Source organism: Schizophyllum commune, assembly GCF_000143185.2.
Source record: "Schizophyllum commune H4-8 unplaced genomic scaffold SCHCOscaffold_3, whole genome shotgun sequence".
Lineage (NCBI taxonomy): Eukaryota > Fungi > Basidiomycota > Agaricomycetes > Agaricales > Schizophyllaceae > Schizophyllum > Schizophyllum commune.
The window spans coordinates 1,286,198-1,312,445 of record NW_026089540.1 but is presented as its reverse complement, the minus strand read 5'-3'; the positions used below and the strand labels follow the sequence as shown (position 1 = coordinate 1,312,445).

At 58.3% G+C, this 26,248-nt stretch overlaps 13 protein-coding genes across 13 annotated transcripts; 8 read left to right on the top strand and 5 right to left on the bottom strand.

Annotated features, from left to right (window-relative positions):
* Nucleotides 1–121: 121 nt before the first annotated feature.
* SCHCODRAFT_0256436 (P-loop containing nucleoside triphosphate hydrolase protein) lies at nucleotides 122–2,912 on the top strand (the record flags this gene model as incomplete). The annotated part of the gene is made up of 9 exons (XM_003034291.1): nucleotides 122–500; nucleotides 555–635; nucleotides 667–1,111; nucleotides 1,162–1,313; nucleotides 1,368–1,441; nucleotides 1,490–1,694; nucleotides 1,744–2,552; nucleotides 2,610–2,678; nucleotides 2,729–2,912. The coding sequence occupies 9 exons, from the start codon at nucleotides 122–124 to the stop codon at nucleotides 2,819–2,821; spliced, it is 2,307 nt and encodes a 768-aa protein (XP_003034337.1). The 3' UTR covers nucleotides 2,822–2,912.
* A 74-nt stretch (nucleotides 2,913–2,986) lies between these two features.
* On the bottom strand, nucleotides 2,987–4,617 carry SCHCODRAFT_02614615 (uncharacterized protein). Its single transcript, XM_003033716.2, has 4 exons — nucleotides 4,517–4,617; nucleotides 4,071–4,459; nucleotides 3,929–4,017; nucleotides 2,987–3,880 (listed from the first exon to the last, which is right to left on the bottom strand). Exons 2-4 carry the CDS (start codon nucleotides 4,133–4,135, stop codon nucleotides 3,123–3,125), a joined length of 912 nt encoding a protein of 303 aa, XP_003033762.1. The 5' UTR covers nucleotides 4,136–4,459; nucleotides 4,517–4,617; the 3' UTR covers nucleotides 2,987–3,122.
* A 449-nt stretch (nucleotides 4,618–5,066) lies between these two features.
* On the bottom strand, nucleotides 5,067–6,017 carry SCHCODRAFT_02189182 (uncharacterized protein). The gene is made up of 3 exons (XM_050342019.1): nucleotides 5,921–6,017; nucleotides 5,626–5,865; nucleotides 5,067–5,550 (listed from the first exon to the last, which is right to left on the bottom strand). The coding sequence occupies exons 2-3, from the start codon at nucleotides 5,745–5,747 to the stop codon at nucleotides 5,151–5,153; spliced, it is 522 nt and encodes a 173-aa protein (XP_050201602.1). The 5' UTR covers nucleotides 5,748–5,865; nucleotides 5,921–6,017; the 3' UTR covers nucleotides 5,067–5,150.
* A 216-nt stretch (nucleotides 6,018–6,233) lies between these two features.
* Nucleotides 6,234–6,608, top strand: SCHCODRAFT_02491641 (uncharacterized protein; the record flags this gene model as incomplete). Its single annotated transcript, XM_050342950.1, has 1 exon — nucleotides 6,234–6,608. One exon carries the CDS (start codon nucleotides 6,234–6,236, stop codon nucleotides 6,606–6,608), a length of 375 nt encoding a protein of 124 aa, XP_050201601.1.
* Nucleotides 6,609–6,899: 291 nt separating this feature from the next.
* Nucleotides 6,900–7,184, bottom strand: SCHCODRAFT_02491831 (uncharacterized protein; the record flags this gene model as incomplete). Its single annotated transcript, XM_050342953.1, has 1 exon — nucleotides 6,900–7,184. One exon carries the CDS (start codon nucleotides 7,182–7,184, stop codon nucleotides 6,900–6,902), a length of 285 nt encoding a protein of 94 aa, XP_050201600.1.
* Nucleotides 7,185–7,197: 13 nt separating this feature from the next.
* On the bottom strand, nucleotides 7,198–9,492 carry SCHCODRAFT_02614610 (glycoside hydrolase family 43 protein). The gene is made up of 9 exons (XM_003033714.2): nucleotides 8,936–9,492; nucleotides 8,765–8,885; nucleotides 8,633–8,714; nucleotides 8,483–8,578; nucleotides 8,414–8,427; nucleotides 8,344–8,354; nucleotides 8,085–8,291; nucleotides 7,787–7,972; nucleotides 7,198–7,723 (listed from the first exon to the last, which is right to left on the bottom strand). The coding sequence occupies exons 1-9, from the start codon at nucleotides 9,078–9,080 to the stop codon at nucleotides 7,647–7,649; spliced, it is 939 nt and encodes a 312-aa protein (XP_003033760.1). The 5' UTR covers nucleotides 9,081–9,492; the 3' UTR covers nucleotides 7,198–7,646.
* A 127-nt stretch (nucleotides 9,493–9,619) lies between these two features.
* Nucleotides 9,620–10,893, top strand: SCHCODRAFT_02493421 (TPR-like protein; the record flags this gene model as incomplete). Its single annotated transcript, XM_050342982.1, has 4 exons — nucleotides 9,620–9,780; nucleotides 9,833–9,963; nucleotides 10,446–10,558; nucleotides 10,621–10,893. 4 exons carry the CDS (start codon nucleotides 9,620–9,622, stop codon nucleotides 10,891–10,893), a joined length of 678 nt encoding a protein of 225 aa, XP_050201599.1.
* A 420-nt stretch (nucleotides 10,894–11,313) lies between these two features.
* SCHCODRAFT_01123179 (uncharacterized protein) lies at nucleotides 11,314–11,722 on the top strand (the record flags this gene model as incomplete). The annotated part of the gene is made up of 2 exons (XM_050341062.1): nucleotides 11,314–11,490; nucleotides 11,529–11,722. The coding sequence occupies 2 exons, from the start codon at nucleotides 11,314–11,316 to the stop codon at nucleotides 11,649–11,651; spliced, it is 300 nt and encodes a 99-aa protein (XP_050201598.1). The 3' UTR covers nucleotides 11,652–11,722.
* A 352-nt stretch (nucleotides 11,723–12,074) lies between these two features.
* SCHCODRAFT_02664178 (uncharacterized protein) lies at nucleotides 12,075–12,311 on the bottom strand (the record flags this gene model as incomplete). The annotated part of the gene is made up of 1 exon (XM_050346533.1): nucleotides 12,075–12,311. One exon carries the CDS (start codon nucleotides 12,309–12,311, stop codon nucleotides 12,075–12,077), a length of 237 nt encoding a protein of 78 aa, XP_050201597.1.
* Nucleotides 12,312–13,802: 1,491 nt separating this feature from the next.
* SCHCODRAFT_02676156 (uncharacterized protein) lies at nucleotides 13,803–14,995 on the top strand. The gene is made up of 3 exons (XM_003034290.2): nucleotides 13,803–13,923; nucleotides 13,978–14,066; nucleotides 14,120–14,995. Exons 1-3 carry the CDS (start codon nucleotides 13,859–13,861, stop codon nucleotides 14,881–14,883), a joined length of 918 nt encoding a protein of 305 aa, XP_003034336.1. The 5' UTR covers nucleotides 13,803–13,858; the 3' UTR covers nucleotides 14,884–14,995.
* Nucleotides 14,996–15,588: 593 nt separating this feature from the next.
* SCHCODRAFT_02614594 (uncharacterized protein) lies at nucleotides 15,589–16,998 on the top strand. Its single transcript, XM_050344666.1, has 5 exons — nucleotides 15,589–16,001; nucleotides 16,187–16,376; nucleotides 16,440–16,589; nucleotides 16,732–16,801; nucleotides 16,854–16,998. Exons 1-5 carry the CDS (start codon nucleotides 15,962–15,964, stop codon nucleotides 16,866–16,868), a joined length of 465 nt encoding a protein of 154 aa, XP_050201596.1. The 5' UTR covers nucleotides 15,589–15,961; the 3' UTR covers nucleotides 16,869–16,998.
* A 772-nt stretch (nucleotides 16,999–17,770) lies between these two features.
* On the top strand, nucleotides 17,771–20,452 carry SCHCODRAFT_02493988 (uncharacterized protein; the record flags this gene model as incomplete). The annotated part of the gene is made up of 4 exons (XM_003034288.2): nucleotides 17,771–17,924; nucleotides 17,973–18,032; nucleotides 18,124–19,713; nucleotides 19,764–20,452. The coding sequence occupies 4 exons, from the start codon at nucleotides 17,771–17,773 to the stop codon at nucleotides 20,450–20,452; spliced, it is 2,493 nt and encodes an 830-aa protein (XP_003034334.1).
* A 1,190-nt stretch (nucleotides 20,453–21,642) lies between these two features.
* On the top strand, nucleotides 21,643–26,099 carry SCHCODRAFT_02491379 (WD40 repeat-like protein; the record flags this gene model as incomplete). The annotated part of the gene is made up of 14 exons (XM_003034287.1): nucleotides 21,643–21,849; nucleotides 21,936–22,251; nucleotides 22,342–22,532; nucleotides 22,586–22,607; nucleotides 22,666–22,769; nucleotides 22,822–22,932; nucleotides 23,067–23,605; nucleotides 23,698–23,842; nucleotides 23,900–24,320; nucleotides 24,415–24,986; nucleotides 25,059–25,411; nucleotides 25,474–25,657; nucleotides 25,726–25,880; nucleotides 25,997–26,099. 14 exons carry the CDS (start codon nucleotides 21,643–21,645, stop codon nucleotides 26,097–26,099), a joined length of 3,423 nt encoding a protein of 1,140 aa, XP_003034333.1.
* Between the last annotated feature and the right edge of the window lie 149 nt (nucleotides 26,100–26,248).

Here is a 26,248-nt window from a genome sequence, read left to right as displayed (position 1 = left end):
ACCGGAAGCGGAATATCCCCTTCGAGAAGTATTCGATCAAATTTCGACGCGCGCTTTGACCATTACTAGCACTTGCCCTGCCGCACCTCTTTGCTTGTCGTTTCGCTCCCCGTCGCTGACGATGAGCATGGCAGTCCTAACGCCACCGAAGCCACGGAAGATGAAGTTCTTTAAGGCTGCTCCGCCGCCCCCGAAACGCTACAAACCAGCATACATCGACCCGGACGAGGACTCGCCGCCATCGAAGAAGTTCAGAGGCGCGAATGGAAAGGCGATACCGAACGGAAAGCCCAAAAGCTCGGGGGGATCTGGGTTCAGGCGACCTGTACTCAATGGCGATGCCACCAAGCAAGTGGACGCCCGACGCCAGAAGCTGGACCGGATGATGCAGGCTCTTAGGGAGGAGGCGGATGAGCCGCTGCCCTCAGAGGCTTCTACGAAGAAGGAGCGGGCCCAAGAGGCTATCCGCAAGCAGCGGATGGATCTCCCGATAACCGCAGGTGCGTTGAGGTCGCGGGGAACGTTCTGAGCTGGCTGGCTAATTTATGATTCAGGGAGAGCACGGTTAGTGGAAGCCGTGCAGGCCAACGATGTGACTATACTCGTTGGGGAGACTGGATCCGGGAAGACTACTCGTACGAGCGCCTGCTTCTGATCTCTACCCAGTCGTTGACTTCCCCTCAGAAATCCCGCAATACCTGTTCGAAGCAGGGTATCAGTCGATCGCGGTTACGCAACCGCGTCGAGTGGCCGCGACGTCCCTCGCCGATCGCGTTTCGAAGGAGCAAGGGACGACCATCGGCACGCGCGTCGGCTACAGCGTTCGATTCGACGAGCGCTGCAGCGCGAACACGAACATCAAGTATGTCACGGACGGTATGCTCGTCCGGGAGATGATGGGGGATGCCCTGCTGGAGAAATACAATGTGATCATTGTAGACGAGGCGCACGAGCGCACACTACGGACGGATATACTCCTCGCGCGGTTGAAGGAGATCGTGAAGGCGCGCAAAAACGCCGACGGGAAGGGCAAGGGGAAGGAGAAGCCCTTCAAGGTGATCGTCATGTCTGCGACGCTCGACGCCGACAAGTTCAGCCGTTATTTCGACGGGTATGTGCAATGTCACGCTTGTTTCTCGCTCGTATGCTGATGCTTCACAGCGCTCGCATATTATATGTGAAGGGACGCCAGCATCCCGTAACGATATACCATGCATCGCAACCGCAGCTCGACTACCTTGACGCTGCTAGCCGTACCTTCTGGCAAATACACACGGATTATCCTGCGGGAGATGTTCTTATCTTCCTACCTGGTAAGTTGAGGCCATACATCGTGATTGCGAGTCATTTGACCACGTCGCACCCAGGTCAGGACGATATCGAGTCCTTGCAGAAGAGCATCGAGCTTACTGCATCAAGGTTGCCGCTGGAGGCGATGCAGGTGGGTATCACATCTTGACCGGGCTGTTGATTTACTGATTGCTAGCAGGTAAATTTGCTGCCCATGTATGCGGCGCAACCTCCTGGCGAAACCGCGCGTATATTCACGCCGAACGCGCCAAATACGCGCAGGTGCATATTGGCGACGAACATCGCTGAGACAAGTTTGACGATACCGGGCGTCAAGTATGTTATCGATACTGGGAAGTGCAAGGAGAAGCGCTTCTTAGCATCGACGACTGGGGGAGGGAGCGGTAAGCATGGCCCCTCGACGTTACTGACTTTAGACTCACACGCATGTAGGTCTCGATACGCTGCTCACCCAGGACATCTCGCAGAGCTCTGCGATGCAGCGAGCTGGTCGTGCAGGACGTGAGGGCCCTGGGTCTTGCTTCCGGCTCTATACTGCCGACGACTACAAGAAGCTCAAGCCTGCTGCCGAGCCTGAGATCCTTCGCTGCAGCTTGACGTCCAGTCTACTCCAGCTCAAATGCCTCGGGCAGGACCTTGAAGCCATCGATTTCATCGACCGCCCAGACGAGGGCTCGCTTGCTAACGCGCTCAAGACCCTTTGGCTACTCGAGGCGATCAACAACGAGAAGCAGCTGACGCCGCTGGGCCGCAAGATGGCGGTCTTCCCCCTCGAGCCGGTATACGCGAGGGCGCTGCTCGCCGCGGTCGAGCACGGCTGCACGGCGGAGGTGCTCGACATCGTGTCCGTGCTGAGCGCGTCCGCGAAGCTCTTCCTTGACGTCGCGGACGCGCGCCAGGCGATCGCGGCCGAGCGCGAGAAGTTCCGCGCTGGGAGCGGGGACCACATGACGGTGCTCGCCGTCCTGCGCGCGTACGACGACGTGGCGACGGAGAAGAAGGGCGCGAGGCGGGAGTGGTGCAGGCGGCACTATCTGAACGAGCGCGCGCTGATGGAGGCAAGGGACATAAGGGAGCAGTTGAGGGGGCTCTGTGAGCGGGAGGGCGTGGATTGGAAGGCGAGTTTGCCGGAGGGGCCGGGGAGGGAGGATGCGGTGGTGAGGAGTATGGCGCATGGGCTGGTGCAGAATTCGGCGTTGTTGCAGCCGGATAATACGTATAAGCAGCTTATGGGTGGGGCGGTGAGTGGGCTTTTGCTCTCGTGGATCGTAGAGATGGGGCTGACGGTGCGACTGCAGGCGGTAAAGATCCATCCCGCTTCGGTGCTGTGCGAGAAGAAAGTGCCTGCTATCATTTATGACGAGCTGGTATGTGGTACTCCTACTGACTAGTCGTCCTTGTGCTGATTGCTGTGCAGGTGTATACTAATCAGGTATATGCGCGAGGGGTGTCGTCGGTACCGCGGTCTGTGCTTGGGACTATCGGGACGATTAGCAGAAGATCTGCGTGATCTTCGTTGTGTAAAGTGTGCATCCGTTAGGTCCATGCTGTACTATCTTTTTGTGTGTATGCGAGCCTCGCATGCGATGCTGCTAAACAAACTTGCTCTGAATGCGGCCACGCTCTCTTCAGACACTTTGACGTCCTATTGTAAGCCTCGCTCCGGACGATAGGTCTCAATAACCATAAGCTTTGGATTCAATGACTGCGCTACGCTTCGACGACATTACAACAGACATGGGTTCGTAGAGTACATGACTTGGAAAGAGTCCGGTAAGCAAGCATACTGGTAAAGGCGAATGTGCATGGAATCAAACATGGCGAAAGATATCCGGCTCGCCGAAGGTGATGCCCATGGCAAGCGCGTCTTGGCGTATCTCGGGGTCGACCTCTTCCACGACTTCGACGCGATTAAGGCCTGTAACTCCCGACCAATGATGGCGCTGCCACAACGCCGAGAAGAGCAGGTCGACTTCCAGGTCTTTAATGCGCAAGCACAGGCGCCGTAGGTTGCGCAGGCAATGCGACTGCGGGCACATCAAGGCTTCGAGGATGCAGTCCTGGACGTTATGGGCGGACTCTATCTCCAGGGAGACAAGATTGACGGCCTTGGGAGAATACAAGTAATCCCGCAGCAATTTCTCGCTTCGGAAGGTCATGCTGAGGCTCAGATGTGTAAGCGTGTCCCCAGCATTGACAAGAAGGCGAAGGATGGATCTTTGGAAGAACGATGGCAATGGGCCGACGAATGAGAAGCGCACGTGCACGAGATCTGGCGCGTCAATCATGTCCAGCGTTTGCGCAAACTGTCGCTGCGTTTCGAGCGTCAGGTCTTCGCCATTGACGTTCAGATCGACGAGTCCGTGGGCATTCACAGTCTCGCGCGGAGGCTTAGACGAGGTGTGCACGATGTTCGTCTGCACAGTGACCCCATAGTAAGCCTGGCTTCCTGCGCGATGGTTCCGAATTGTGCTGAGGAATCTGTTCCTGCATGCGACCGGCAGCCTATAGCGTACATAGGCGCCAGGGTATGTCGGAGAGTGTATATGGCCGGCGTGTGCCGTTGAGACTAGAGGGTAGGTGAGCAAGGCGCCATAGCCATGGACTGGACGCTTACCCGACCAGTTGCCCGGAATTACGCTGGCATAACCTGTGCGCTGAACAACTTTCTCTGCAGCAGTGGGGCCAGGATTCCGACCAATATGACTACGAAAATCGGCCTCAGTGCGAAGAACTTGGGGACCAAATGGGAAATCTACCCCTGAGATAAGGTATAGTCGATGACCTTTGGCTTGTCATTATCCTTGCGCTGGCGACGACCCATATTGGAATTTGAAGACGCGTTTACTGGTGTTTAGTAGGTTGGATTGCTGGATCCCTGGATGTTCAGCGGGCATCTTTATATGACTGGAAAGGTCACAAAGTACGACTATGACCTAGCCTCGTGCTGCGCCAGCCGATTCACAAAGGTGTAGAGGGACATGTGTATTTGGACATGGTTAAGTGGCAGCCCCAATCCAGCCTGGGAATTTGTGAACCTCCAGTGGCGCCCTGGCAATAGCTGTACGGGTCAATCATCAACGATTTGTGACCTTTGCACGAGGTTTGAGACGCTTCCTGTACGCCATAAGCTCGACGAACACCTTCTCTGATGAGTTCAGAGCGATCAGTAACTAGTTCCACGAGCGACTTGTGATCCACGCGCCTAGCATGGCCTCGCATGTGTCGTATAGCAGTGTCAGTGAGCACTGCTTGAATCGACGAAGACCAAGAAGCCGAGTGTACATATGGCGATGAATGAAGACGACGAACTCGTGGAAGCCTCATGGCGGCGTGCAGACCAACGCCGGAGGCTGTGACGCGGCCCGGAGATCCGGCAACCATGGTTATATACCTGGTCGCTGGCGCTCTTCTCTGCTCCCCTCATGTCCGTCGGTCGCAAAGCCAACTGGCTGCCAAAACTAGTCGCTGGATGATACTCCCCCTCGAGCAAGGCTTGCGGCTGTCGCTCTATGCAAATAGCTAGCGGTCTTGTGGCGTTTCTTGTGCACGGTCGACGTCTTTGCGCACGGCGAAGCTGGTAGATGTGGTCGCCCCTGCTGTCGTTGCTGAAGCTGTCGGTTAGGCAGCTTATCCAACGATGGTGAGACCCATGAACGTCCGGGGCCCATTGTGCGTCTGCCACGCTTGCTCTTCAGCTCGCGAACACCACAATGGGCTGGCTTGCGACCGCGGGCGGACGCGTGGTGCCGCTGAAGTCGCCTGCTGCCTTCTGTGTGAGGCTGTTTGGCGATGGAGGTGCTGCGTGGACGCTCGCTGCCACAGTTGCCCGATGCTGTCTATGCTTTCCCTCGAATGCAGATGGCGGCGCCGTGCGACTCGTGGCGTCGGCGGGGTATGGTGTACCGGTGTTGAGCATGTCCTAGTAGCTGTGCCTCCATGATGCTCAGTGAACGGATACATGGTTCAGCGAGTGCACCGTTCCCCGTCGACACTGACGGCAATTTTTGAGACCCGTTCACGTCCTTCGCAGAACGCTGAATGGCTTTGCTTTTGCTCGTCTTCGGACACACGTCCAACTGACTACCTGGATAACGTCGGATGGATCCCCTCAAGGCAGATGCGCTGAACCATCCGTTTCGAATGACTGGTTGGGCGTATGTGCTATGCTCGAAAGGGGGGCCTTCACCGCGCGACGCGTTAATGGTAGATAGGTCGCCACTGCTGTCGTTGCCGAGGCTGTTGAATGCAGTCGACGCCAACAACAGCAAGACCTTGCCCAGGCCCTCGAGCGTAGCGGGTTAACTCCCACACCTTGATGGGTGGGTGGTGTCCACAGCGAGTGAACGCGGGGCGTCGGTGAGGTCGTCTGAATCTTTCACTACGGTGAGAGTGGCTAGACGACGGAGGCGCCACGCGCTCGCTCGCTGCAGCATCGCGCACCTCCGCTGATACCTCTCGCTGCAAAGCGGGCGGAGGAGGGAGTGTACGGTATATGGCGCCTTGTGCCCGGTCCAGTATACGTGGCCGTTCGGAGCATATCCTAGTAGTTGTCTGTCGACAACATTCAATGAACGGATCCCTGCCTCTGCGGTTATGCTATACTTGCCGGCAATTTTTGGAACCCTTCCATGCCCTTGACAGGGCTTTCGATGCTTCGCATCGTCTTACTGACTTCCTATATAGGCCCACACCTCGTTCTCTCTGACACGGAGAACGCCGTCGGGTCGCAACGTTAACTGGCTGCCGCCGGATGATACTCCCCCTCGAGCAAGGCTTGCGGCATATCGCTTCATGCGGATAGTCAGCGGTCTTGTGGCGTTTCTTGTGCGCGGTCGACGTCCTTGCGCACGGCGAAGCTGGTAGATGTGGTCGCACCAGTTGTTGCTGCTGAGGCTGCCGGCTAGGCAGTTTTCCCAGTGATGGCGAGACTCATCAGCGCTCGGGGCCCATTGTGCGTCTGCCACGCTTGCTCTTTAGCTCGCGAACACCACAATGGGCTGGCTTGCGATCGTGGGCGGACGCGCGGCGCCGTCGAGGCTGGTTGCTATCTTCTTCGAAGTAGTCTAGCGGAGGCGTTGTGTGGACGCTCGCTGCCACGGTCGTGCGGTGTCGTCCTTGCTTTCGGGCGGACGGCGGCACCGCGCAATTCGTGGCGTCGACGGGGTGCGGCATACTCGTCGCGTCCTGTCGACATCGGCGACGGTCTGGAGGACGCCTTCGCGCCTTCTGCGACGCGTTCAGCGCTTTCGCATGTCGCACTCTCCGGACACACGCCCAACCGGCTACCTGGATAACGTCGGATGGACCCCCTCAAGGCAGGAGCGCGCGATCGTCCGTCTCGTGCGGATGGCCGGGCGTGTGTGCTATGCTCGACAGGGAATTGCACAGCGCGACGCGTTAATGGTAGATGGGTCGCCTCTGCCGTCGTTGCCGGGGCTGTCAGATAAGCAGTCACCGCCAACGACGGCGAGACCCTGCCCGGGCCCTCGAGCGTAGCGTGTTAGTTCACACACCTCGATCGGCGAGCGTGTGTCCGACCCTAGTAGCTGGGCGTCTTCGCGGGCGTGCAGCGAACGGGCATAGGTCTAAGTGGTTTCGCTTGCCTTTGGTGACGTTGATGACCATTTCAGTTGTTTCGTCGGGTCCTTTGTGACCTTCATCGTCGGACATCCCGCCCAACTGGCTACTAGGATAGCGTCGGAACCAGCCCTCTCAAGGCATGCCGCCGTGACATCCGTGTCGCGCGCGCTTGCTATGTTTGCCAGAGGATCGCCAGCTGAGCGACGTGATAATGGTAGATGGGTCGACACTGCCGTCGTTGTCACAGCTGCCAGATAGGCGGCTGCGCCAGCGACGGCGAGACCCGTCATCGTTCGGGCCCTCGAGCGTTGCCAGTGCGTATGCACACACCTCGACGGGTGGGCGGGTGTCCATAAGGCGGGTGCGCGATGCCGATGAGGTTGCTCAGCTACTTGTGTGGCAGGGTGGCTGAGGCGTCGCGCGTGCTCGCCCGCATTCCGCCGCAAGTCGTTGACCGGGCGACAAGCAGTCTGGGTGAAAGACGTCAGTTTTTGGAACTCCCTTGCATATCATCGTACTCGTAGAACCCGCACACGTACGCTTTCTGCCTTTGTATAATTCGCCCACGGAACCCCTGGACGGAAACACGCTCTACTTGCGAACGTCCTCTTTCAGACTGTAATTTGCATCCAACTTTCCTCGTGTATTCGCAACTGGATTCCCTTTGCAAGACTTTTACATATACTACCTACCTAGTTATCCTCTTTTCGTTGTATTGCTACAAAGAGCCTTCCATGTGTCAACCGATTCCTTCAAGCCACCACAGGCCAGCCCGACGAAAAGTCGAGGCGGTTGATACCGAGGAAGCTGCCGGCGTCAGTGTAGTAGTCTGTAGATAGGCATGCGTGAGCCCTTCTTGAACTCGAGAGATAAGTCTCAAAGCGACACTCACGGTAAACCAGAATCGGGCCATCGTCGTCCTCCCACACGTCCTGCCCGCCAGGACCGAAGATCTGGTCGTGCGTCTCGAGAACGAGCGTGCCGCCGCCGGAGGTGAGCGCGACGCCGTCGGCGTCGGTGTAGGGGCCCGCGGCGGAGGACGCACGCCCGACGCGGATGTTGTAGGTGGAGGAGGTGCCTGGGAGGGCGAATGAGTTGGCGAGCGGATGGGGAGGGAGGGGAAGGGCCAATGAGATACGTGGATAAGAAGGGTTGGGTAGAAGAGAATGGACGATTGATCGAGCACTTACCCGAGCAGCACTTATCCCAGCTCGTAAACAGGTAGTACGAATCGCCATACTTGAAGACGGAGGACGCCTCAAGCGCGCCGCCGTTGTTGGGGCGCGCGGCGAGGTTGGCGGGCGAGGAACCGTCGGCGAGGCCGCTGCTGGGGCTGACGGTCATGCCGTAGATGCCGTTCCAGAAGGAGCCGAAGGTGAAGTACCAGGTGGAGCCGTCTGAGGGGGTTGGGTCAGGAAAGGGTGAAGGGATCGCGACGGACAAACATACCGATGAAAAGGCTGTAAGTGAAGGAGGGCATTGTCAGTGGTAGAGCGAGAGGTATATTGTAGCGACGTACTTAGGGTCGATAGCCTAAGAGAGTCGCATGTTAGTCGAGAACGAAGGAGAGAGGAGATTGACTGCTCACGTTGTAAGGGTCGCCGCTGTTGCTCGCGATGACCTCGCCGTGATCGACCCAATCGCCGGACTTTCCAGTTGACGAGGTCGCGAGGAAGATCGCGGACTAAATGAAATGTGAGATTCGAGTTTTTTTTTTTTGAAAATGAGTTGATGATACCTTCTGCGAGCCGAAGCTCGAGGCAGCGTAATACAGGTAGAACTGCGACCCATCATAGTAGCACTCAGGCGCCCAAAGGTTGCTGAAAGTATAGTGAGATGAATTGCCCCACACGAAGATACTTGCACGCACCCGTTCGATTCCCCGGTGTACTCATCAGTCCAGGTAGCGCTTCCGTCAGGGAAGACGAGTCCAGCGCTGGTCCACGCCGTCCTGTCCGTCGACGTGATGATCTGAATGCCCGGCGCGGTAGCTTGGTTTGGCTCAGTCTAGTGCACCGATGAAAGTACGGCGCACACATACAGAAGACAAAGTACGTCCCGCTCGAGTCCTTGCACATCGTCGGGTCGTGCACGGCGGTGTCGCCCGTTACAACGCCCGGGCCGACATACGCGGCGGAGGTGACCGCTACAGCAATAGAAAACAGGGAGACAAGCGAAGACAGCATTTTGCCAGCAAAACGAGCGACGCCGGAGGTGTAGAGGTAAGTACTGGGAGGGACGAGTACAGGAAGGAGGAGCAGGGCCGGGCTTCGTGCTCTGCGGCGCGGGCTTTTGTACCCCGCTCATTCCGAGAATTAGACGAGCGGCGCGGTCTCGTTGTCACTGGTCGTCAGGAAGATGGGAGGAAGTGCTTGTGCCAAAGTTATGGACTCGGCCCTGGGGCGGGAGACCGGACATCGATTTCTCAACATACATCTATGACAAAGTCGGGAAGGCCACAAGACCATTGTTGAGCCTGGGATATGGTTACTGAGGCCGAGGAACCACGCGGTCCTCATGGAAAGAGGCGTGCGGACGGTGTACAGGTGAGCATCGAGGAAAGAGCGGACGGGCCGTCCATAATGAGCGTGCCTTGATGGTTGCGGGAACAAAGGCGCGTCCGGCGCGCGTGATGCGCGATAGCACGTGGTCAGCTCTTTTTCCCACTTTCCATCACCATCCCAGAGCGCGTTCAGATCGACGCGAAGAGCTCAAGATCTCGGACATGGCATCGAAGGCGCAAGCAGCGAAGGAGAAGGGGAATACGGCATTCAAATCAGGCGACTATGTCGCGGCGGTGGGCCATTACACCGAGGCTATACTTGCAGACAAGCACGATCCGACTTTCTTCCTGAACCGCGCGGCTGCATATCTCAAGCTAGGCAAGTACGTTCACACTAACAAAGCCTCTGTGTGCGTCACTGACCCACTTTATCAGACTAGAAGATGCAGAGAGGGACTGTACTTCGACGCTGTCGATCGACCCTCAGAATGTGAAGGCGCTGTTCCGAAGGGGGCAAGCCAGGCAGGGGATTGGGAAGCTTGAGGAAGCGATACAAGGTGCGATGGGTGCTGATCCGGCATCTATTTGACTGACGGGGTTCTGCAGACCTCAAAGCTGCGCTAAAGAGGGAACCTAACAACGACGCAGTCAAGCAAGAGCTGGCGAAGATCGAGAAGGTCACGAAAGAGGCGGCGCATGTACGTGTCTCCATGATGACGGATTATCTCTCGATTGACACCTTCACAGTCCGCAGGAAAGCCCCCGAGGAGAAGAGTGCTGATCGAGGTGGTGGACGACGGGCCGCCGCGTTCCGCGAAGCCGGCTGCGAGCGATGCGCTAGGAACGTCCTCGTCAGCAGGCAATGCGTCTTCGTCCGCAAGCAAGGCCTCTTCGTCGTTCCAAGATGCAAAACAAAGTCGGGACGCGTCGAAGCAGAGCAAGGTCGGTGGCGGGCTGTATCGCGTAGACGGAAACCACTCGCGAATCACGCCCAAGACGAGGTTCCCTCTGCCCGAGGAGGATGAGGCGCCTCCTACTCCGGCACCAGCACCTAGCGTGGCGACAAACGCGTATCTCGCCGCCCCTCCAAAGTCGCTGCACGACTTCACGCGCGCGATGCAGTTTGCAGGAAACGCAGAGCAGAGGTGGACGTATCTGACTGTGCGTCGTGACTATGCGCACTTCAGGCGCGAGCATCTGTTTACTAACGATGCCTGTTGCAGAAATACGTCGACCCATCCACCTTACCCGCTCTCTTCCAGTCTAATCTCGAGCCGCCTATCTTGCTATCGATGCTGCAGACCTTCTTGGACGTACTACCCAACAACCCAGATACGGCACCGAAAGTCCTGTCGTATCTCAACGGCTTGAGCAAGGTCTCGCGCATCAACATGGTGCTGTTGTTCCTCAGCGAGCAGGAAAGGGGCGTCGTGAGGAGGTTGTGCGATACGTTGGGCGATGCGGCGAAGGTGAGGCCGTGGAAATCGGTGTTGTAGGTTGTACGTTGGTGAGAGTATGGTGTATGTACGATGAACGCGAGCTGTAAGCTACATAGGTACGTTGGCAAGCAATCTATGGCCTAGCCAAGTTTCTCACATGAAAACAGATACATTGGAAGATCGAAAGAAAGAGTCGCACGTGCACGATGGCATGTATGGGTCCCAAAAACTGTCCGTCTTTCGACGCCACGAACCGTATGCCACCTCTGCCTCGGAAAGCATCATCGGTAGCGTACGACCTCGGCTGCGAGCGAGCACGCAACGCCTCCGCCGCCCTGCCACTGCCGCCGCAATGAGAATCGCTCCCACCGCAGGCAAGACGGTAGAGCAACCTCATCGACGCCGCGCGCCCGCCCTATGGACACCCGCCCACCCATCGAGGTGTGTGATGACACGCGACGCTCGAGAGCCCGAACGATGACGGGGCTCGCCGTCGTTGGCCTAACCGCCTACCCAGCGATCAAGGCAACGGCGGCAGCGGCAGCCCATCTACCATTATCGCGTTGCACAGCTGGCAGAACCCCTTTCAAACCTAGCAGGCGCACACGACTGCCCTGCGAGACGGACGACCGCCATGCGAAATGGACGATCGCCGTACAAGACCGACAGCCGCACGCGCCCGCCAAGAGGAGGCCATATCCGACGTTATCCTGGTAGCCAGTTGGGCGGGATGTCCGAAGACGAAGGTCACAAAGGACCCGACGAAACAACTGAAATGGTCATCAACGTCACCAAGGGCAAGCCAAACCACTTAGACCTTTCCCGTTCGCCGAACGCCCGCGAAGACGCTCAGCTACCCGGGTTGGACACACGCCCACCGATCGAGGTGTGTGAGTTAACACGCTACGCTCGAGGGCCCGGGCAGGGTCTCGCCGTCGTTGGCGCCCGCTGCCTACCCGACAGCGTCGGCAACGACGGCAGAGGTGACCCATCTACCATTAACGCGTCGCGCGGCTGACAGCTCCCTTTCGATCATAGCATACACGCCCGACCAGTTACGGATGATCGTGCGCATCTGCCTTGAGGGGGTCCATCCAACGTTATCCAGGTAGCCGGTTGGGCGTGTGTCCGAAGAGTCCATGCGCAAGCGCTGAACGCGTCGCAGAAGGCGCGAACGCGTCCCCAAGACCGCGGTCGATGACGACAAGGTGCGAGGAGTACGCCGCACCCCGTCGACGCTACGAATCGCGCGGTGCCGCCGTCCGCCCGAAAGCAAGGACGACACCGCACGACCGTGGCAGCGAGCGTCCACGCAACGCCTCCGCTAGCCAACTACTTTGGAGAAGATAGCAGGCAGCCTCGACGGCGCCGCGCGTCCGCCCGCGATCGCAAGCCAGCCCATTGTGGTGTTCGCGAGCTAAAGAGCAAGCGTGGCAGACGCACAATGGGCCCCGAGCGCTGATGGGTCTCGCCATCACTGGGGAAACTGCCTAGCCGGCAGCCTCAGCAGCAACAACTGGTGCGACCCATCTACCAGCTTTGCCGCGGCAAGGACGTCGACCGTGCACAACACCAAACGCCACAAGACCGCTGACTATCCGCATGAAGCGATATGCCGCAAGCCTTGCTCGAGGGGGAGTAACATCCGGCAACTAGGCATGGCAGCCAGTTGGCGTTGCGACCCGACGGCGTTCTCCGCGTCCGAGAGAACGATGTGTGGGCCTATATAGGAAGTCAGTAAGACGATGCGAAGCATCGACGGCCCCGTCGAGGGCATGGAAAGTTTCCAAAAATTGCCGGCAAGTATAGTATAACCGCAGAGGCAGGGATTCGTTCATTGAATGTCGTCGACAGACAACTACTAGGATGTGCTTCGAATGGCTACGTATACTGTACCGGGCACAATGGCCACGCCACATATCGCACACCGCCTCCTCCGCTCGCTTTGCTGCGAGAGGTATCAACGGACGTGCACGATGGTGGCAGCGAGCGAGCGTGTGACATCTCCACCGTCTGGCCACCCTCACCGTGGTGAAGGTAGCCGACGATCTCAACGACGCCCCGCGCTCTCTCGCTGTGGACACCACCCACCCATCAAGGTGTGTGAATTAACACGCTACGCTCGAGGGCCCGGGCAAGGTCCCGCTGTCGTTGGCGCTGACTGCTTATCGAACAGCCTCGGCAACGACAGCAGTAGCGACCCATCTACCATTAACGCGTCGCGCACTTGACAGCCCCTATCGAGCCTAGCAGACACGCTCAACCACCCGTACGAAACGGATGATCAAGCGCATTTGCCTGGAGGAGGTCCATCCAACGTTATCCAGGTAGTCAGTTGGGTAGGTGTCCGATGGTCCATGGTCAAACGAAAGCGCAGGTCGTCCTTTTTATATCAGATGCGGCTGGGCGGCCCGCCCATCAGCGTAACCCATTTGGCAGGTTGGGTCAGATTGTTTGGATTTGTGACCCGCATGTATCCTACCCGGAGCTTCGGCTGTGCACTACACCTTCTCCTGGTCTTTGTTCCTCTGGACGAGTCGGCGTCGTCTACTGGCCGGGCTTCGAAACACAATCACGCTCCGGCAGGCCTGAACACAGCCCCTGGCAGCATCCTCAAGCTACCCAAAAGGGGTCGAGGACACGAGGCCAAGGCGTGATTTGACCTGGCTTCTGCCTGCTAGCGTTGCCACAATCACTACTTCGTGTACTGCCTCTCCATGTGATAGCACTCGTTGAAGGCATGCCAGTTCACAAGCGCCCACACTGCCACGACGTCTCAAAGGTGTGCACCAATCGAGTCACCTCAGGTACCTCAGGTATCGACCTACTAGGTCAAAGCGGAATAATTTGTCCTTTATGACCTTCCTGCACGGCGGGCAGTTATTCTGGGCCATGAGGCTACAGTGTTTATGTCGTCCGGCGGCGCTTATAGCTAACATATAAAAGAGTATCACGATGGTCTACTACAGTAACGCAAGCCAAAGCCTACATACCCCAATACCATCGCAAGACCGCATTCAGAATGGGACGCAACTACAAGAAGACCTTGAAGAAGCCGACCAAGATCGACTATACGATATCCCAGGGGTCAGTAAATATATCCTCACGAAAGTCATTCTTATGCTCATCGGCATGGCTCAGGCAAATTGGCCGCAATCCTGGACCCACGAAGGCGCAGAAGCGGGTGTACGATCTGGGTGCTGCCAGCATAATTCCGGTTAGTCAGTCGGGTACGTATCATGTCCAGGGATCATCCGTATCGTCGTCGCTAATGTTTTGCCAGTTTGTCCAGCAACCCCGATCGGAAGCCTCGCACCGCTTTTCCCATCGTCTTACACGAACCGCCGATTGACACTGGCCAATACGGGTACGCTTCTCAAGGAGTTCAAGCGCTTCAGAGAGAGGGGCATATCCAGGTTTGGTGTCGAGGTGGCATACAGCCTTACAAATGCCTTGCTGAAGGAGATTCCCCCTTATGTGAACGCCCACGGCCTCGTCAGTTTCGTCGTCAATGGCCAGGAGATCGAGCCAGAGACGCTATCGCAACTCTATCGGGTGCTTGGTGTTACGGACGCACCGGGCCTCGTCAGTGCGAGGATTGCTCTTCAGGGGTCACGGCAGAAATCATCGGAGCCTAATCTATACGTCTTTCTCAAGCAAGCTGATGCGCTTACGCACCTCAGCCTCTGCCTTCCCTTTGGCGACAAGCTGGCCCTCCGAGCGTACCTCTTCTCCGAGGAAGCTTCCCGCCTCGTCTCGTTGGAGATAGAGTCCACGTCTAACGTCCAGGACCAAATCTTCGAGGGCTTGATGGACCCGTCCTCTCACTGCTTGGCCAGTCTGCGCCGCCTCTGCTTGCGACTCACCGGCAAGAAAGGTTTGGAAGTCGACCTGCTCTTGGAGACGCTGTGGCAGCGCCATCATTGGCAGGGGGTTACTGGTCCTCTGCACGTCGAAGTCGTGGAAGAGGTCGACGATGAAATACGCGAAAAGGGGCTCCAGATGGGCATTACCTTCGGCGAGCCGGATATTTTTCGCCATGTTTGATTCTATGTACTTTCTTCTATCCTATTGTGTATGCTTAACGAATTTTCTCCTCCTCCAACTCATGTACTTTACGAATCCATGTCTGTTGTAATGTCGTCGAAGTGTAGCGCAGTCATTGAATTTAAGACTTATGATATGGTAACTTACCCTCCTGAGCGAAGATTTCGAGAAAGCGACCTGAGCAAGCTTTAGCCGCATTCACTACGCTACGGAATACGCAATCGCCCGAGCGATAACCGAGTCTCGCTGTCGCTGGCACGACTCGGACTTGCCTGCGTGACAGCTGAGGTCAACGACAGCACTGGCGTCGCACCTGAGTCGTTGTTCCCCTTGCGAATATAGCAAACACGCATGGCTCTCATACAAGACGGGTAGCCGCAAGCGCTCGCTTTTGAGAAGGCCATATGCAACGCAGTGCCATAATCCAGCTGCCAGCTATTGCTACCAACGTCTTCGGTATTTCTATGCGCTGCCGCAAGCCGGAGTACAGATCCAAACAGGTGGCTTGAAGGGCCTTTGAAAGAGGCAAATCTGTAGTAGCTAAGTCTCTACTCTGAGTTTTGGCATGTACCTACTCAGAGGGGGTACATATGAAAGACCATAGAAGCGCCATCCACCCACGGCTAAGTCCACCCCGCACATGGCCAATGACACGGCTCCCGTCACATCACGCACTCGTCACACCCCCGTCACGTCGTCCGTGGAGATTTGTGCTCGATCAACAGACAGCGTCCGCCGACCCTCAAGGTGAGCCCATGCCCGACTTCCTGGCCGTCCTGCTGCTCGGGGAACGTCTGGAGGGACGTAGGGAGTGCGCTGGGTGGATTTGGTGCGGTTAGAAGCGGTAGAAGGGGTGGATTTGGGTGGGAGGGTATGGATGACGGGTTTGGAGGGACCTGCTATATCGGTGGGATTCATCCACCTGCTCGACACGCCTGCACCTTCGACCAAGCACATTCGTGGTGGACTCCATACGCACTCCGCTACATCCCTCTTTGTGCCAGACGTTGTGCAGCAGGACAGGACGGATTATCTGGGAGGATCGATCGCTGACTTTTGACGCATAGACTTTCCAGCAATGGCACCAGCAAAATCAGCCAAGGCGGCGGCCCCCAAGAGTGCGTATCCGAAGCTGCGCGACGCGAGCGATGCGCTCCTACCATGCCTCTTCCACCCTCTACAACCCCCCGATCACGGCATTCGCATGTCCTCCCACCCCTCCCACTCATATCTTCCCCTGCATTCGCCGCGCTTGCATCGCTCATGGCTCTGTCCCTGCACCGCATACTAATATATACCTCAGCAAAAGACACGAAGGCCAAGCTGGCGAAGAAGGCGGCGCTGCAGGGCGTGCACTCGCACTCCTCGCGCAAGCCGCGCTTCTCGGTGTCCTTCCACCGGCCGAAGACGCTGCGCCTGCCGCGCGAGCCGAAGTACCCGCGGAAGAGCGTTCCCCATGCGCCGCGGATGGACCAGTTCAGGACGATTGTCAGGTGAGTTAGCGTCTGCAAGGTTGACAATACAAGAGTAGGAAAGCTGACGCAAGTCCCCCACAGCCCCTTGAACACCGAGTCGGCGATGAAGAAGATCGAGGAGCACAACACGCTTGTGTTCATCGTGGACTTGAAGGCGAACAAGCGCCAGATCAAGGACGCGGTGAAGAAGCTGTACGACGTCCAGGCTGCGCGGGTGAACACGCTCATCCGGTACGTGTTGATTTTACCTTTGTCCTTCATCCCTTTTCCGTTAGTCGAGGGACCCTGGCGACGGCGATATCTCGTGTCGATCATGTTTCCTCGCGTCGTCCCCATTTTGTGCTAGCCGGACGTCCTGCTTACTCTTGTGCAGTCCTGATGGCAAGAAGAAGGCGTACGTTCGCTTGACGGCGGACCACGACGCGCTCGACGTTGCGAACAAGGTGAGGGTCTGTGCTGGTGATGTACGCGATGCAGTACTAACGATAACGATAGATCGGCTTCATATAAGCCTTGAACTTCGCGAGATGGCATACGTTGATCGGGTCTCTTGCTTGTGCTGTCATCACTCATTGTCGTCGTCTATGCTGTATGCCCATGCATCTATAAATGCAACCATGCCTTCATATGGTCAGGATAGTTTCCAGTTTTGAGTGAATGCCCGGGTGCGAGAATCAAGCGAAGTTCAGTTCCATTGCGGATGTGACGTGTGGTAGGGCTAGTGAGGGTGCGCCGCGGCCATGGTGGCCACCTTGGACCCATCGGGAAAGGCAACGCCCCCGCTATAGCGCTATCAACGGGCACAAGGGGGGCTTGAAGGCGAGCTGAGGCGGCCACGCTGTGCGGCTGCGGGGATTGATCGGGTCGGTGAAATTGAGGGCGAGGGCATGCGAGCGAGTTGGGTAAACTGAAGGTCCCATGGCAACAACCCAGGCAAGGCTGAGGAGCAGGAGCTGCTGCGGGTCTAGGTTGTTCGTCCTTGGTTTGAAGACACCGTGTCCGCCCTGCGAGCTCAGCGGCGCTACACCTCTTCAGCATCGTCCGCATCTGCCTTGTGCGCATCACAAGAAGAAGCCCGCGTTCACGCCCCGTCACGACGGCAGGGCCATCAGCAAACAAGATCAAACAGGCCGTTGTCCCTGTTTTGCTTCTTTTCCTCTTCGCTGTCGCTAGACTTGTCCTCTATAACCTGCGGCCTTGCCGTCGTTGCTGCGCCCCTCCGGTGGTCATCCTGCCTCCGCGACGCCGACGAGCAATCGCCCCCATCGGCACCCGCGCCGAAATACCTAGCCGCTACCCAGCGCCCCACGTTCCTTTCGCCCACGCTCGACAGCAACACCCACCACCGACAACACAATAACACGGACCCGAATCCGTTCCCCCCTCCAACACATACACTCTGAAGACTTGACATGCTCGTTCAATCCTTTATCACGCTCCTCGCTCTCATCGCATACTCCGTCCAGCTTGCTGACGCCCATGTCCCGACACCATTTGACCACAAGCGGGGCATGGTCAAGCGCGTTGGCCGGAGGGATGCGATAGAGACCGTATACCGACGTGACGGTGCGTGCTGATCGGTGCGCAATTTGCAGACGGCTAATAGTGGCCAAGGCATCCTGGACATCCTCGGACTGGGCGACAGCTCGTCGGCGGAGCCCGGTGCTTCGACGTGTGCGTGTACTTCTTCACAAGTGGCGACTGACTACTGACGAATACTCCCCCCTTCTCTCTATCCCCGCACAATCTCCTTGCACGTCAACAGCGGCTAGCGGTTCGAGCTCTGCCAGTGGGACTTCGTCCGGCTCTTCCTCTTCCTCATCTTCCACTTCTTCTGGCGCCTCTTCGTCAAGCTCGGGGACGTCCTCTTCCTCTACCGAAACATCGGGGACGACCACCTCAAGTGCTGCGTCTTCCTCGTCCAGCGATCCGTTCGACTTGGGCTGGCTCACCGGCACGAGCAGCAGCAGCAGCAGCGCATCCGCAACAACCAGCTCTGTCCCCTCCACGACGGCCTCATCCTCCGCTAGCGCAGCCTCGTCAGGCACGGCGTCCACCGCCGCCGCCAGCACGTCCGCAGCTACCACCTCAGCATCTGTCACGGGTACTGTCACATCATCAGCTAGCGCGGGTTCTTCGTCCGTGAGCTCGCAGGCTGAATCCAGCAGCTGCGCTGGCCTTCTGGGTGGTCTGTCCTGCGGCCTTGCGGGAACGACTAGCTCGTCCGCACCTGCGACTTCGGCGAGCGGCTCCGCGTCTTCGGGCGCCGTTACAAGCTCTTCAGGAACATCGGTTGCGGCTACCAGCGCCGTTTCAAGCGGCAGTGCGAGTGGCAGCGCGAGCTCGACCGTACCACCCACGGCGTCTGAATCCAGCGTGCCTGCGAGCTCGGCCGCCAGCGACAGCGTGACCACCGCATCACCTTCGGACAGTGCCCCGTCTTCGGGCGCTGCATCCTCGTCAAGCGATGGCAACCCTCTGTCCAGCTGGTGGAGCAGCCTCACGGACACGGCGACGCCGTCTTCGTCGTTCCCAGCCTCGAGCGGATTCTCGGATTCGTCTGCGCTTCCTTCGATCACCGATTCGTCGGCCATTCCGTCTATAACGGCCTCGGACAATTCAAGCAGCTTCCCTGCTTCATCCAGCTTCACCAGCTTCTCGGCATCTGCCACGTCTTCCGATTTCCCGGGTAATGCATCATCGTCGCTTCCCTGGGACTCATCGTCCGCACCGTGGAACTCGAGCACCATTACCGAGTCCGCGACGGCTACATCCTCGGGCGTGTCGGGTAGTATCACTGCGTCGGCTTCCGTGAACGTGACCGCTTCTGCCAATGCGACGGAAACCGCTTCCGGGAGCGCCAACGCGACGAGCAGCGCCGTGGTCAGCTTCCCGTCGGGACCGGCCAACAGCAGCAGCGGCACCTCTACGCTGTGGAGCACGACCACCGCGACGACCGTCGCCGTGTCCACCACTACTGCGTCCTTCTCGGTCAACTCGCAGTACTCGTGGATCACCAGCGAGTCCCTCGCCTTCGCGCCGGAGTCGACGTCGACCTCGGACACGCCGACGACGACGAACACGGATCCGGACGCACCGACTTCGACATTCGATCCGAACACGATCCAGCCGTCGACGACGCTGTCGGTGTCCGCGCTGCCGAGCTCGCTGCCGCGGCGCATCTACCCGGCGAACGGCCTCGACAGCGACTCGCAGACGTCGGATAAGACGCTGATCAGTCTGCTGTTCAACATTGGGTCGCTGAACTGGGACTTCGTGTCTACGAGCGATGTGTCGGCGTCGCAAATCTTTGCGTACATGCCGATTATCATTCAAACCAGCCTGGGTATCACCTGTGAGTGCGAATCTCGTTGAGGATAGGGTTGCTCGCTAATTGGACAACAGCGGACGACATGATCACGTTTGCGCTGCAAGTGTATGTCACGGATGCATACACTTCGACTGGCGACGTGCAGAAGCTCGGGACCACATTCCTCGCGTACATCCCGCAGGACAAGGTCAGCACGCTGGCCTCGCTCATCAAGGACACCTCCAGCTCGTTCTACACGGGCACCGGTGACCCGACGCTCGAGTCCCTTGCCAACAAGGTCGAGAGTGGCTTCTCTGTCCTCTCCATCTCGGACCCGAACGGTGGTGGCTCGGCCTCGGGTGGTTCATCTTCGGGCTCGAACGACGGCAGTGCGTCCTCGGAGAGCGGTGCGAGCAAGACGCGCGAGGATGCCATCATCGGTGTTGTCAGCGCGCTTGGTGGTGTCGCCCTTCTCGTGCTCGCCTTCCTTGTCTACCGCAGCATCGTACGGCGTAGGGAGCTCGCCCACCGTCGTCTCTCTGAGCCGACGGAGGTCGCTGGCGCGCGTCCGCCTGACCGCGACTTCGACCAGGACAGCGTCGGTGGCCAGCGGAGACGCAGCTTCTACTACGCGGAGGACTCGCTGCGGGGCTTCCAGGGCGAACACCCCGAGGAAGACCAGTACAATGCGCGGACGAGCCCGAGCCAGGGGATGACACAGCGGAGGATCGCGCCTGCGGCGATCTCTGCGCCCATCCTGCGGGAGTCGAGCATGAACTGGTGATCCCGCACCGGTGTACGATTACTGATATGCACCTGGTGAGATACACCGTCGTGCGGCGCGGATTTGGCTGGATGTTGGTCGGATGTGATAGAGCATTGCAAGGGCTGCGATGGATGGTTCGACGAGGGCGGCGGCGGCTATCTGGGTGGGATCGGCATCGTGTCTTGGGATTCATACGTGCGCTCGTTTACCACCGCCGTTGGACTGGGCCTCGGCTTCTGGCAAGGCGTGGCCGACGGTCCTACTTACCTGACCTGACCTGAGATGGCGTGTGCGTGCGTCTGTCTGCTCTGACTGGTACGGACGCTGTTCTACGGTGGCGCCCACGTTCGCTGCAGCTCGCCCGCCGCCCTCGCCGCATCGTGTGTCACGCTATACCTTTTGCTCTATATTATTCCTTTTTCTTTTTGTGCTGATGATATTTTGGTTTTCTCGTTCCCTTCCATGCGTTTTGTTACCGTGTCTGTTTAGTCGTATACTGATGTAGTGGGCAATGATTGGGACTCGGTCACTATGTTTTTATGCGGATACTTGGCGAAGGACGCATGGATGGATTTACGTTCGAATTTGTAGAAGGCGAGTGATTGGCGAGGTCACCCGTGGTCAGCGTGGCTGAGCCGTAGACCTCTCCTCTGCTATCTTCAAAATGTGCTACGAGAGCGAAGATGGGGGACATGGGCTGATATGGGATCGTCCAGAGAGTCAAAGAAAGACTTGAAAACATGAACTTGAAGTTCAGCAATGAAGTCACGGATTGCACGCGAGATCACGCAGTGACGGACCGGTGCCTGGCGGGGTGTGATATTGGGGGATGTCGGGGCGCTGAGTGAGGTTGTGAAGAACGCCGGCGGTCGTGGCGAGCACGCTCCTTGCTATCGTTGGTGATGACGGAGCCCCGCCGACGCGTAACCTATGTGATCCCGCCGCCTGCTGAACCGGCCCCCCGCCTCGTACTCCCTCCTGCGAATGCTCCGCGCTTGGGACAAGCTGGCCCTTTACTGCACCCTGCTCGAGATCAGCCCCCACCGACCCCGCCCTCGTCCTCATCTTCTCTACCTCAACATCGCCTCGGAGTAACATGTCTGGCGCTAGACACGACGACGCAGCTGCAGAATCGCGCAGCACCGGAGGGCATCCTGTACTCCGGCGGGAAGGACGGACTCGTCATTGCCTGGGATCTCGGACTGCCTATGCGGAGACACAGACGGGTATCTCAGCTTGGTGGATCGACTCGAGGACTCGCGCGCTGGGAGATCATGACCGGCTGGGCGGACGACGCGATCGACGAGGAGCAGGAGGGGGAGGACCGTCCGACGAGTGACGGCGATATCCTTGGCGATGTTACCATCTCCCGGCGGCGCGCGAACACCATCACCGCACCCGCGCCACGGTGGGAGGTTGATAGAGCAGCGCTGGCGTCCGCGAGCTCGAATAAGGTGTGTGGCGCGCGATCTCGTGTGCGCCACCATGCTCACCCGCCCAGCCGCCCCGCAGCCAGTTCCGGCAGAGCGCACAGATGCACCGCGACTGGGTGAATGATATCCTGCTCTGCAACCAGAACCAGACTGTCGTGTCGGCGTCCTCGGACGGCTCAGTGAAGGCGTGGAACCCGCATTCGTTGTCCGACCCCGTGCGGATTGGCGCACACGCGGACTATGTGCGATGCTTGACGCAGTGCCGGACACAAAACTGGGTTGCTTCGGGGTCGTTCGATAGGACGATCAAGATATGGGACCTGGGCGCCCCGCCGTCGAGCGAGCCGACCCCGCTCATGACATTGTCGTCGCATTCTACCTCTGGTGCGTCACGGAACTGCATATATGCGTCTAGTCGACTGACTATCGCTACAGACCCCCTCTCACCCAAGATCGGCAACAACGCTGTTAAAGCGCCGTCGTCGTCCTCTCCCAAATCCTCTGTCTACGCGCTTGCGGCGGACCCATTCGGTCACACGATTGCAAGTGGGAGCCCAGAGCGAGTAGTTCGTCTTTGGGACCCGCGTAGCGGCAAGCGGACCGGCAAACTCGTTGGACATACCGACAACATTCGCTCCATCCTCATAAGCGAGGATTCGAATTATGTGAGTGCCCATGTAAGCGCCCAATATCGCTTGTCCTCACATCTCTTTCGCAGTTACTTACTGGGTCCGCGGATGGTGAACCCACTGACGGCTTTCCCTGGTTCATACTAATGTGTCTTCCGCTCTCTTTCAGCTTCCGTCAAGCTATGGTCATTACGCAGTCAGCGCTGTTTACACACTTTCACGCACCATGCCGAGAGCGTCTGGAGCTTATGGAGCGAACATAGGTCGCTTGAGGTCCGTTTCGATCTGTTCTACTATGATGTGCCCATGATGACAACTCGCACAGATCTTCTACTCCGGCGACCGCGCTGGCTTAGTCTGCAAGGTCGACGTCGAGGACTGCGCGGATATATCTGAGGGCGAGTGTATCGTTTTATGCGATGACGCGCGACATTCGGTTGGTTTCTCCTTTGCCGAATTTACATCTGTTCGCTGCTCATGCTCGTGCTTCCTCTTGCAGCGATCTAGCACTACCTCAGTAAGTTCACTACTGGATCGTACAAAAGATTTGTGAGTGTTAACTGGTCGTAGCCACCCACCAAGTCCGAGGGCATCAACCGCATCGTGGCTGCCGACGATACCTACCTGTGGACCGCAACCGGCTCGGCGAGCATTAAGCGCTGGAACGTGCCACCGAGACGAGCGGAGCGCGCACGAGCCATCTTTGCCGCAGAGGAAGCGAACTGCGAAGCCTCTCGCGGCGGCGAAGAGACGCATCGCAGCTCTAGCCCCGACTGGCAGAAGGCACAGGATACGGCCTCGCTGAACCTGTCTTTGTCGGCGGACCACTCGACGGTATCATTTGCCGAGCCGTATGACAACCGAAGCAAGGACGGCAAGCCGCATACGGGCGATGAGAAGGCGCACGCCAGCGATGGCATGAGTACCCTATATGGTATTCCGTTCGACTCGCTAGTGCGCCTGACGTCGCCCAACGACCCGTTCACGCCGTACGCGAGTATGAAGAATGCGGATCCGGAGGTGGCGACGCTGTATTCGGCGGCGAGCATCTTGAGCGTCCCGCGTGCGGCTCGTAGCCCAGGGAGCGCATATTTCCCACATAGGAGGAGGTAAGTAGACTCGATTTGCTGGCGTAAGGTATGTAGATGAAGCTGAATCTGCCCAGTCACTTGCCCAGCCCGGACTCGACTATGGGGCGAAGGCACTCCCAACCGTCGAGCCACCAGCCGCATCATCTAGTGAGGCAGGATACGGCGCGGACAGAGTATGAGGCGAGAGAGTTAGCGGCGGATGCAATACCTTTGAACGCGGAGCCGCTGGATCTGATCGAGGGCACGAAGGGGCTGGTGAGCACATGTGTGTGAAGCGCAGAAGAATATAGGAAGCTAATGAAGGCTGATTAGGTTCGCTCAGTGATTCTGAACGACCGTACGCATGTGCTGACTGTCGACACGGAAGAGGAGGTCGCGGTCTGGGATATCTTGCGCTGTCAGTGCTTGGGCAGGTGGTTGAGGGAAGATATTGTGAAGGCGATGAGGAGCGAAGAGAAGGGGGCGAATAGTGCCTCTGGGCCGCAGAGGAGGAACAGCGAGCACGAGCATAAGGCTCCACTGGATGAACCGAGGAGGTCGCCGAGAGAGTTGCTGGACGCCGTGCGAAGTCGAGTGGAGGGAGAGGCGGCGGTTCCGCAATGGTGTTCGGTGGAGACGAAGGTGGGCGTGTTGGCCGTACATGTGAGTTCGAAGTTCCGCATTCGTGCCACAAAATTGATTGACTATGCAGGTGACCGACCGCTGCTTCGAAGCGGAGGTTTACGCAGACCAGGTCGGATATCAAGGCGATAGGAGGTGGGGAGATGACGGGCGATGTGAGTAAGCGCACTTCAGTCGGTCGTCGCGATATTGAATTCACCATTCAGTTAACCTGGGCCGTTGGGTGCTTCGCAACCTCTTCTACGAGTTCATCCACGAAGAGTCACGTCAACAGCGCGCACGGCGGCACGAACCAGGGAGTCCAACGAGCCCTGGGTCTCCGACAAGCACATCACATCCGCCTGGTCCGTCACGATGGCCAGCGGGCCTAGTGACCGTCGCACCACACATCGTGCCCGTGCTCCCGCCTGCGCTATCGCCATTGGCTGCACGCTCTTCACCCCTGATAACCCCAATGATCCCGCTTGCTGCACTTGCTGCAACGCAGTCTGGCGAGGCGACGCCTGTGCCAGAGCGACATCTACGGGCAGTTACCTCGGCCGAGGTGATCTCTCCAGGTCGGGAGCACGATTACTTCTCGGTGAGGGGGCGCCGGCCATCAACAGCGGTGGGGGCTGCGCCGGTGACGCCGGATGAGACGCCGCGTCCGATTGAAAATGGACGGGTACCGGATACACCGACTACTCCCAGCGGATTGATGGGTCGGCTCAAGAACTTGGGGAAAACGAATAAGAAGGCCAACGACCTAACTTCGCCAGCGCCGCTGGAGACGGCGGAGGTACGTGGGCGGGACTTTTTTCGATGTGCGAATGATGCTAAAGGTTGGTAGGAGCGACACGACCACGCTCAGCCAGTTGCCGTGCCACCTACTGAAACACCTTCCACCCCTCGACAAGCGTTGCTCGCCTCTCAGTTCACCCCGCCGTCGTCAGCGGAGGCGCCTCGATATAGCCTCCCTCACGACGTCTGTGTACTCATCACGGAAGAGTCGGACACCGGTCCTGCTGCTGGCGGGTACAAGGTCGTGTACCGTGCATTGGTAGGCCGCCCAGATGTACGTGCGCTCGAAGCTGTGGCACCTATGTGGCTGCTGGAGTACTTGTTGATGAATCGCGCACCTATACCGCCGCCGGTGAAGCTGAGCTTCGTTTTGCTGCCGTGGCCGGATAAGGACGGGGAGAAGCTGCCTGATTTGTTGAATACGTGCGTGGGACGCCGTCTTCCGAACATTTCGAGGTCGCTGACGTCTATTCCCTCTTTCACAGCGCGCAAAGCAAGTTGACGGCGAGCCGGTATTTAAGGGTCAGGAAACTGGTCGTGCATGTAAGTAGCTGTTGCTTTTCACGTATGAAACACACTGACGTGCGGAAAAACAGGTTCAGGACAAGCTTGAGAAGATCCGTGGCGGCTCACGAGGCGGGTCAATATCGTCTCTCGCAAGCGCAGGCGGTACCGGCATGGGCGGTGCTGGCCTGGGCGGCGGAGCCGGTGTGGGCGCTGGTGCGCACCCCGTCGAGCGTGCGGAAGAGACATACGAAGTCCTTTGCAACAATGTGGTCCTCCCGTTGGACATGACTTTGGCGCAAGTGCGGCAGTATGTGTGGCGACAGGCGGCGGAGCTGGTCATCTACTATCGGAAGCGGGCAGGCCCAGGGTCTCACAGCGGGCGAAGGTCAGGAGAACACCACCGCGGCGAGCAGCACGCGGGAGACTATAGAGGGCATCATAGACCGGAGCATCGGGGCGAGCACTTACCATCCTCGGGGATCGGCATACAGCAACAATTAGCGGCGGCGCAACAGCAGCAGCAGGAAGCGGCGCGGGCGAACCAGGAGACAACGCCACGACCACCTGCGCATATACCCTCTTCGATGGTAGCTACACCACATAGCAGTACCGGTGCTCATACCGGGGGAAGAGCGCACGACGCACACGGAGGAAGGAGATCTCACGACGTAGCTCCGGGAGCGAAGTCCCCAGCTTCACCATCGTCGCCCCGCACGAAACATGTTAGCTCTGCATTTGCAGGGGCAGCCTTCT

Excerpts from the sequence above, each read along its gene's own strand:
- SCHCODRAFT_02614615 (XM_003033716.2), bottom strand. The coding sequence starts at position 4,135 with ATGGGTCGTCGCCAGCGCAAGGATAATGACAAGCCAAAGGTCATCGAC. Across the intron at positions 4,018-4,070 it reads GACTATACCTTATCTCAGGG|TCATATTGGTCGGAATCCTG; the intron begins GTAGATTTCCCA and ends CGATTTTCGTAG. Across the intron at positions 3,881-3,928 it reads AATTCCGGGCAACTGGTCGG|TCTCAACGGCACACGCCGGC; the intron begins GTAAGCGTCCAG and ends CCTACCCTCTAG.
- SCHCODRAFT_02189182 (XM_050342019.1), bottom strand. The coding sequence starts at position 5,747 with ATGCTGCAGCGAGCGAGCGCGTGGCGCCTCCGTCGTCTAGCCACTCTC. Across the intron at positions 5,551-5,625 it reads GACACCACCCACCCATCAAG|CCTCGGCAACGACAGCAGTG; the intron begins GTGTGGGAGTTA and ends TGCATTCAACAG.
- SCHCODRAFT_02614610 (XM_003033714.2), bottom strand. The coding sequence starts at position 9,080 with ATGCTGTCTTCGCTTGTCTCCCTGTTTTCTATTGCTGTAGCGGTCACC. Across the intron at positions 8,886-8,935 it reads CGGGACGTACTTTGTCTTCT|CTACCGCGCCGGGCATTCAG; the intron begins GTATGTGTGCGC and ends AGCCAAACCAAG. Across the intron at positions 8,715-8,764 it reads TACACCGGGGAATCGAACGG|CAACCTTTGGGCGCCTGAGT; the intron begins GTGCGTGCAAGT and ends CTATACTTTCAG.
- SCHCODRAFT_02676156 (XM_003034290.2), top strand. The coding sequence starts at position 13,859 with ATGGGACGCAACTACAAGAAGACCTTGAAGAAGCCGACCAAGATCGAC. Across the intron at positions 13,924-13,977 it reads GACTATACGATATCCCAGGG|GCAAATTGGCCGCAATCCTG; the intron begins GTCAGTAAATAT and ends GGCATGGCTCAG. Across the intron at positions 14,067-14,119 it reads AATTCCGGTTAGTCAGTCGG|TTTGTCCAGCAACCCCGATC; the intron begins GTACGTATCATG and ends ATGTTTTGCCAG.
- SCHCODRAFT_02614594 (XM_050344666.1), top strand. The coding sequence starts at position 15,962 with ATGGCACCAGCAAAATCAGCCAAGGCGGCGGCCCCCAAGA. Across the intron at positions 16,377-16,439 it reads CAGTTCAGGACGATTGTCAG|CCCCTTGAACACCGAGTCGG; the intron begins GTGAGTTAGCGT and ends AGTCCCCCACAG. Across the intron at positions 16,590-16,731 it reads CGGGTGAACACGCTCATCCG|TCCTGATGGCAAGAAGAAGG; the intron begins GTACGTGTTGAT and ends ACTCTTGTGCAG.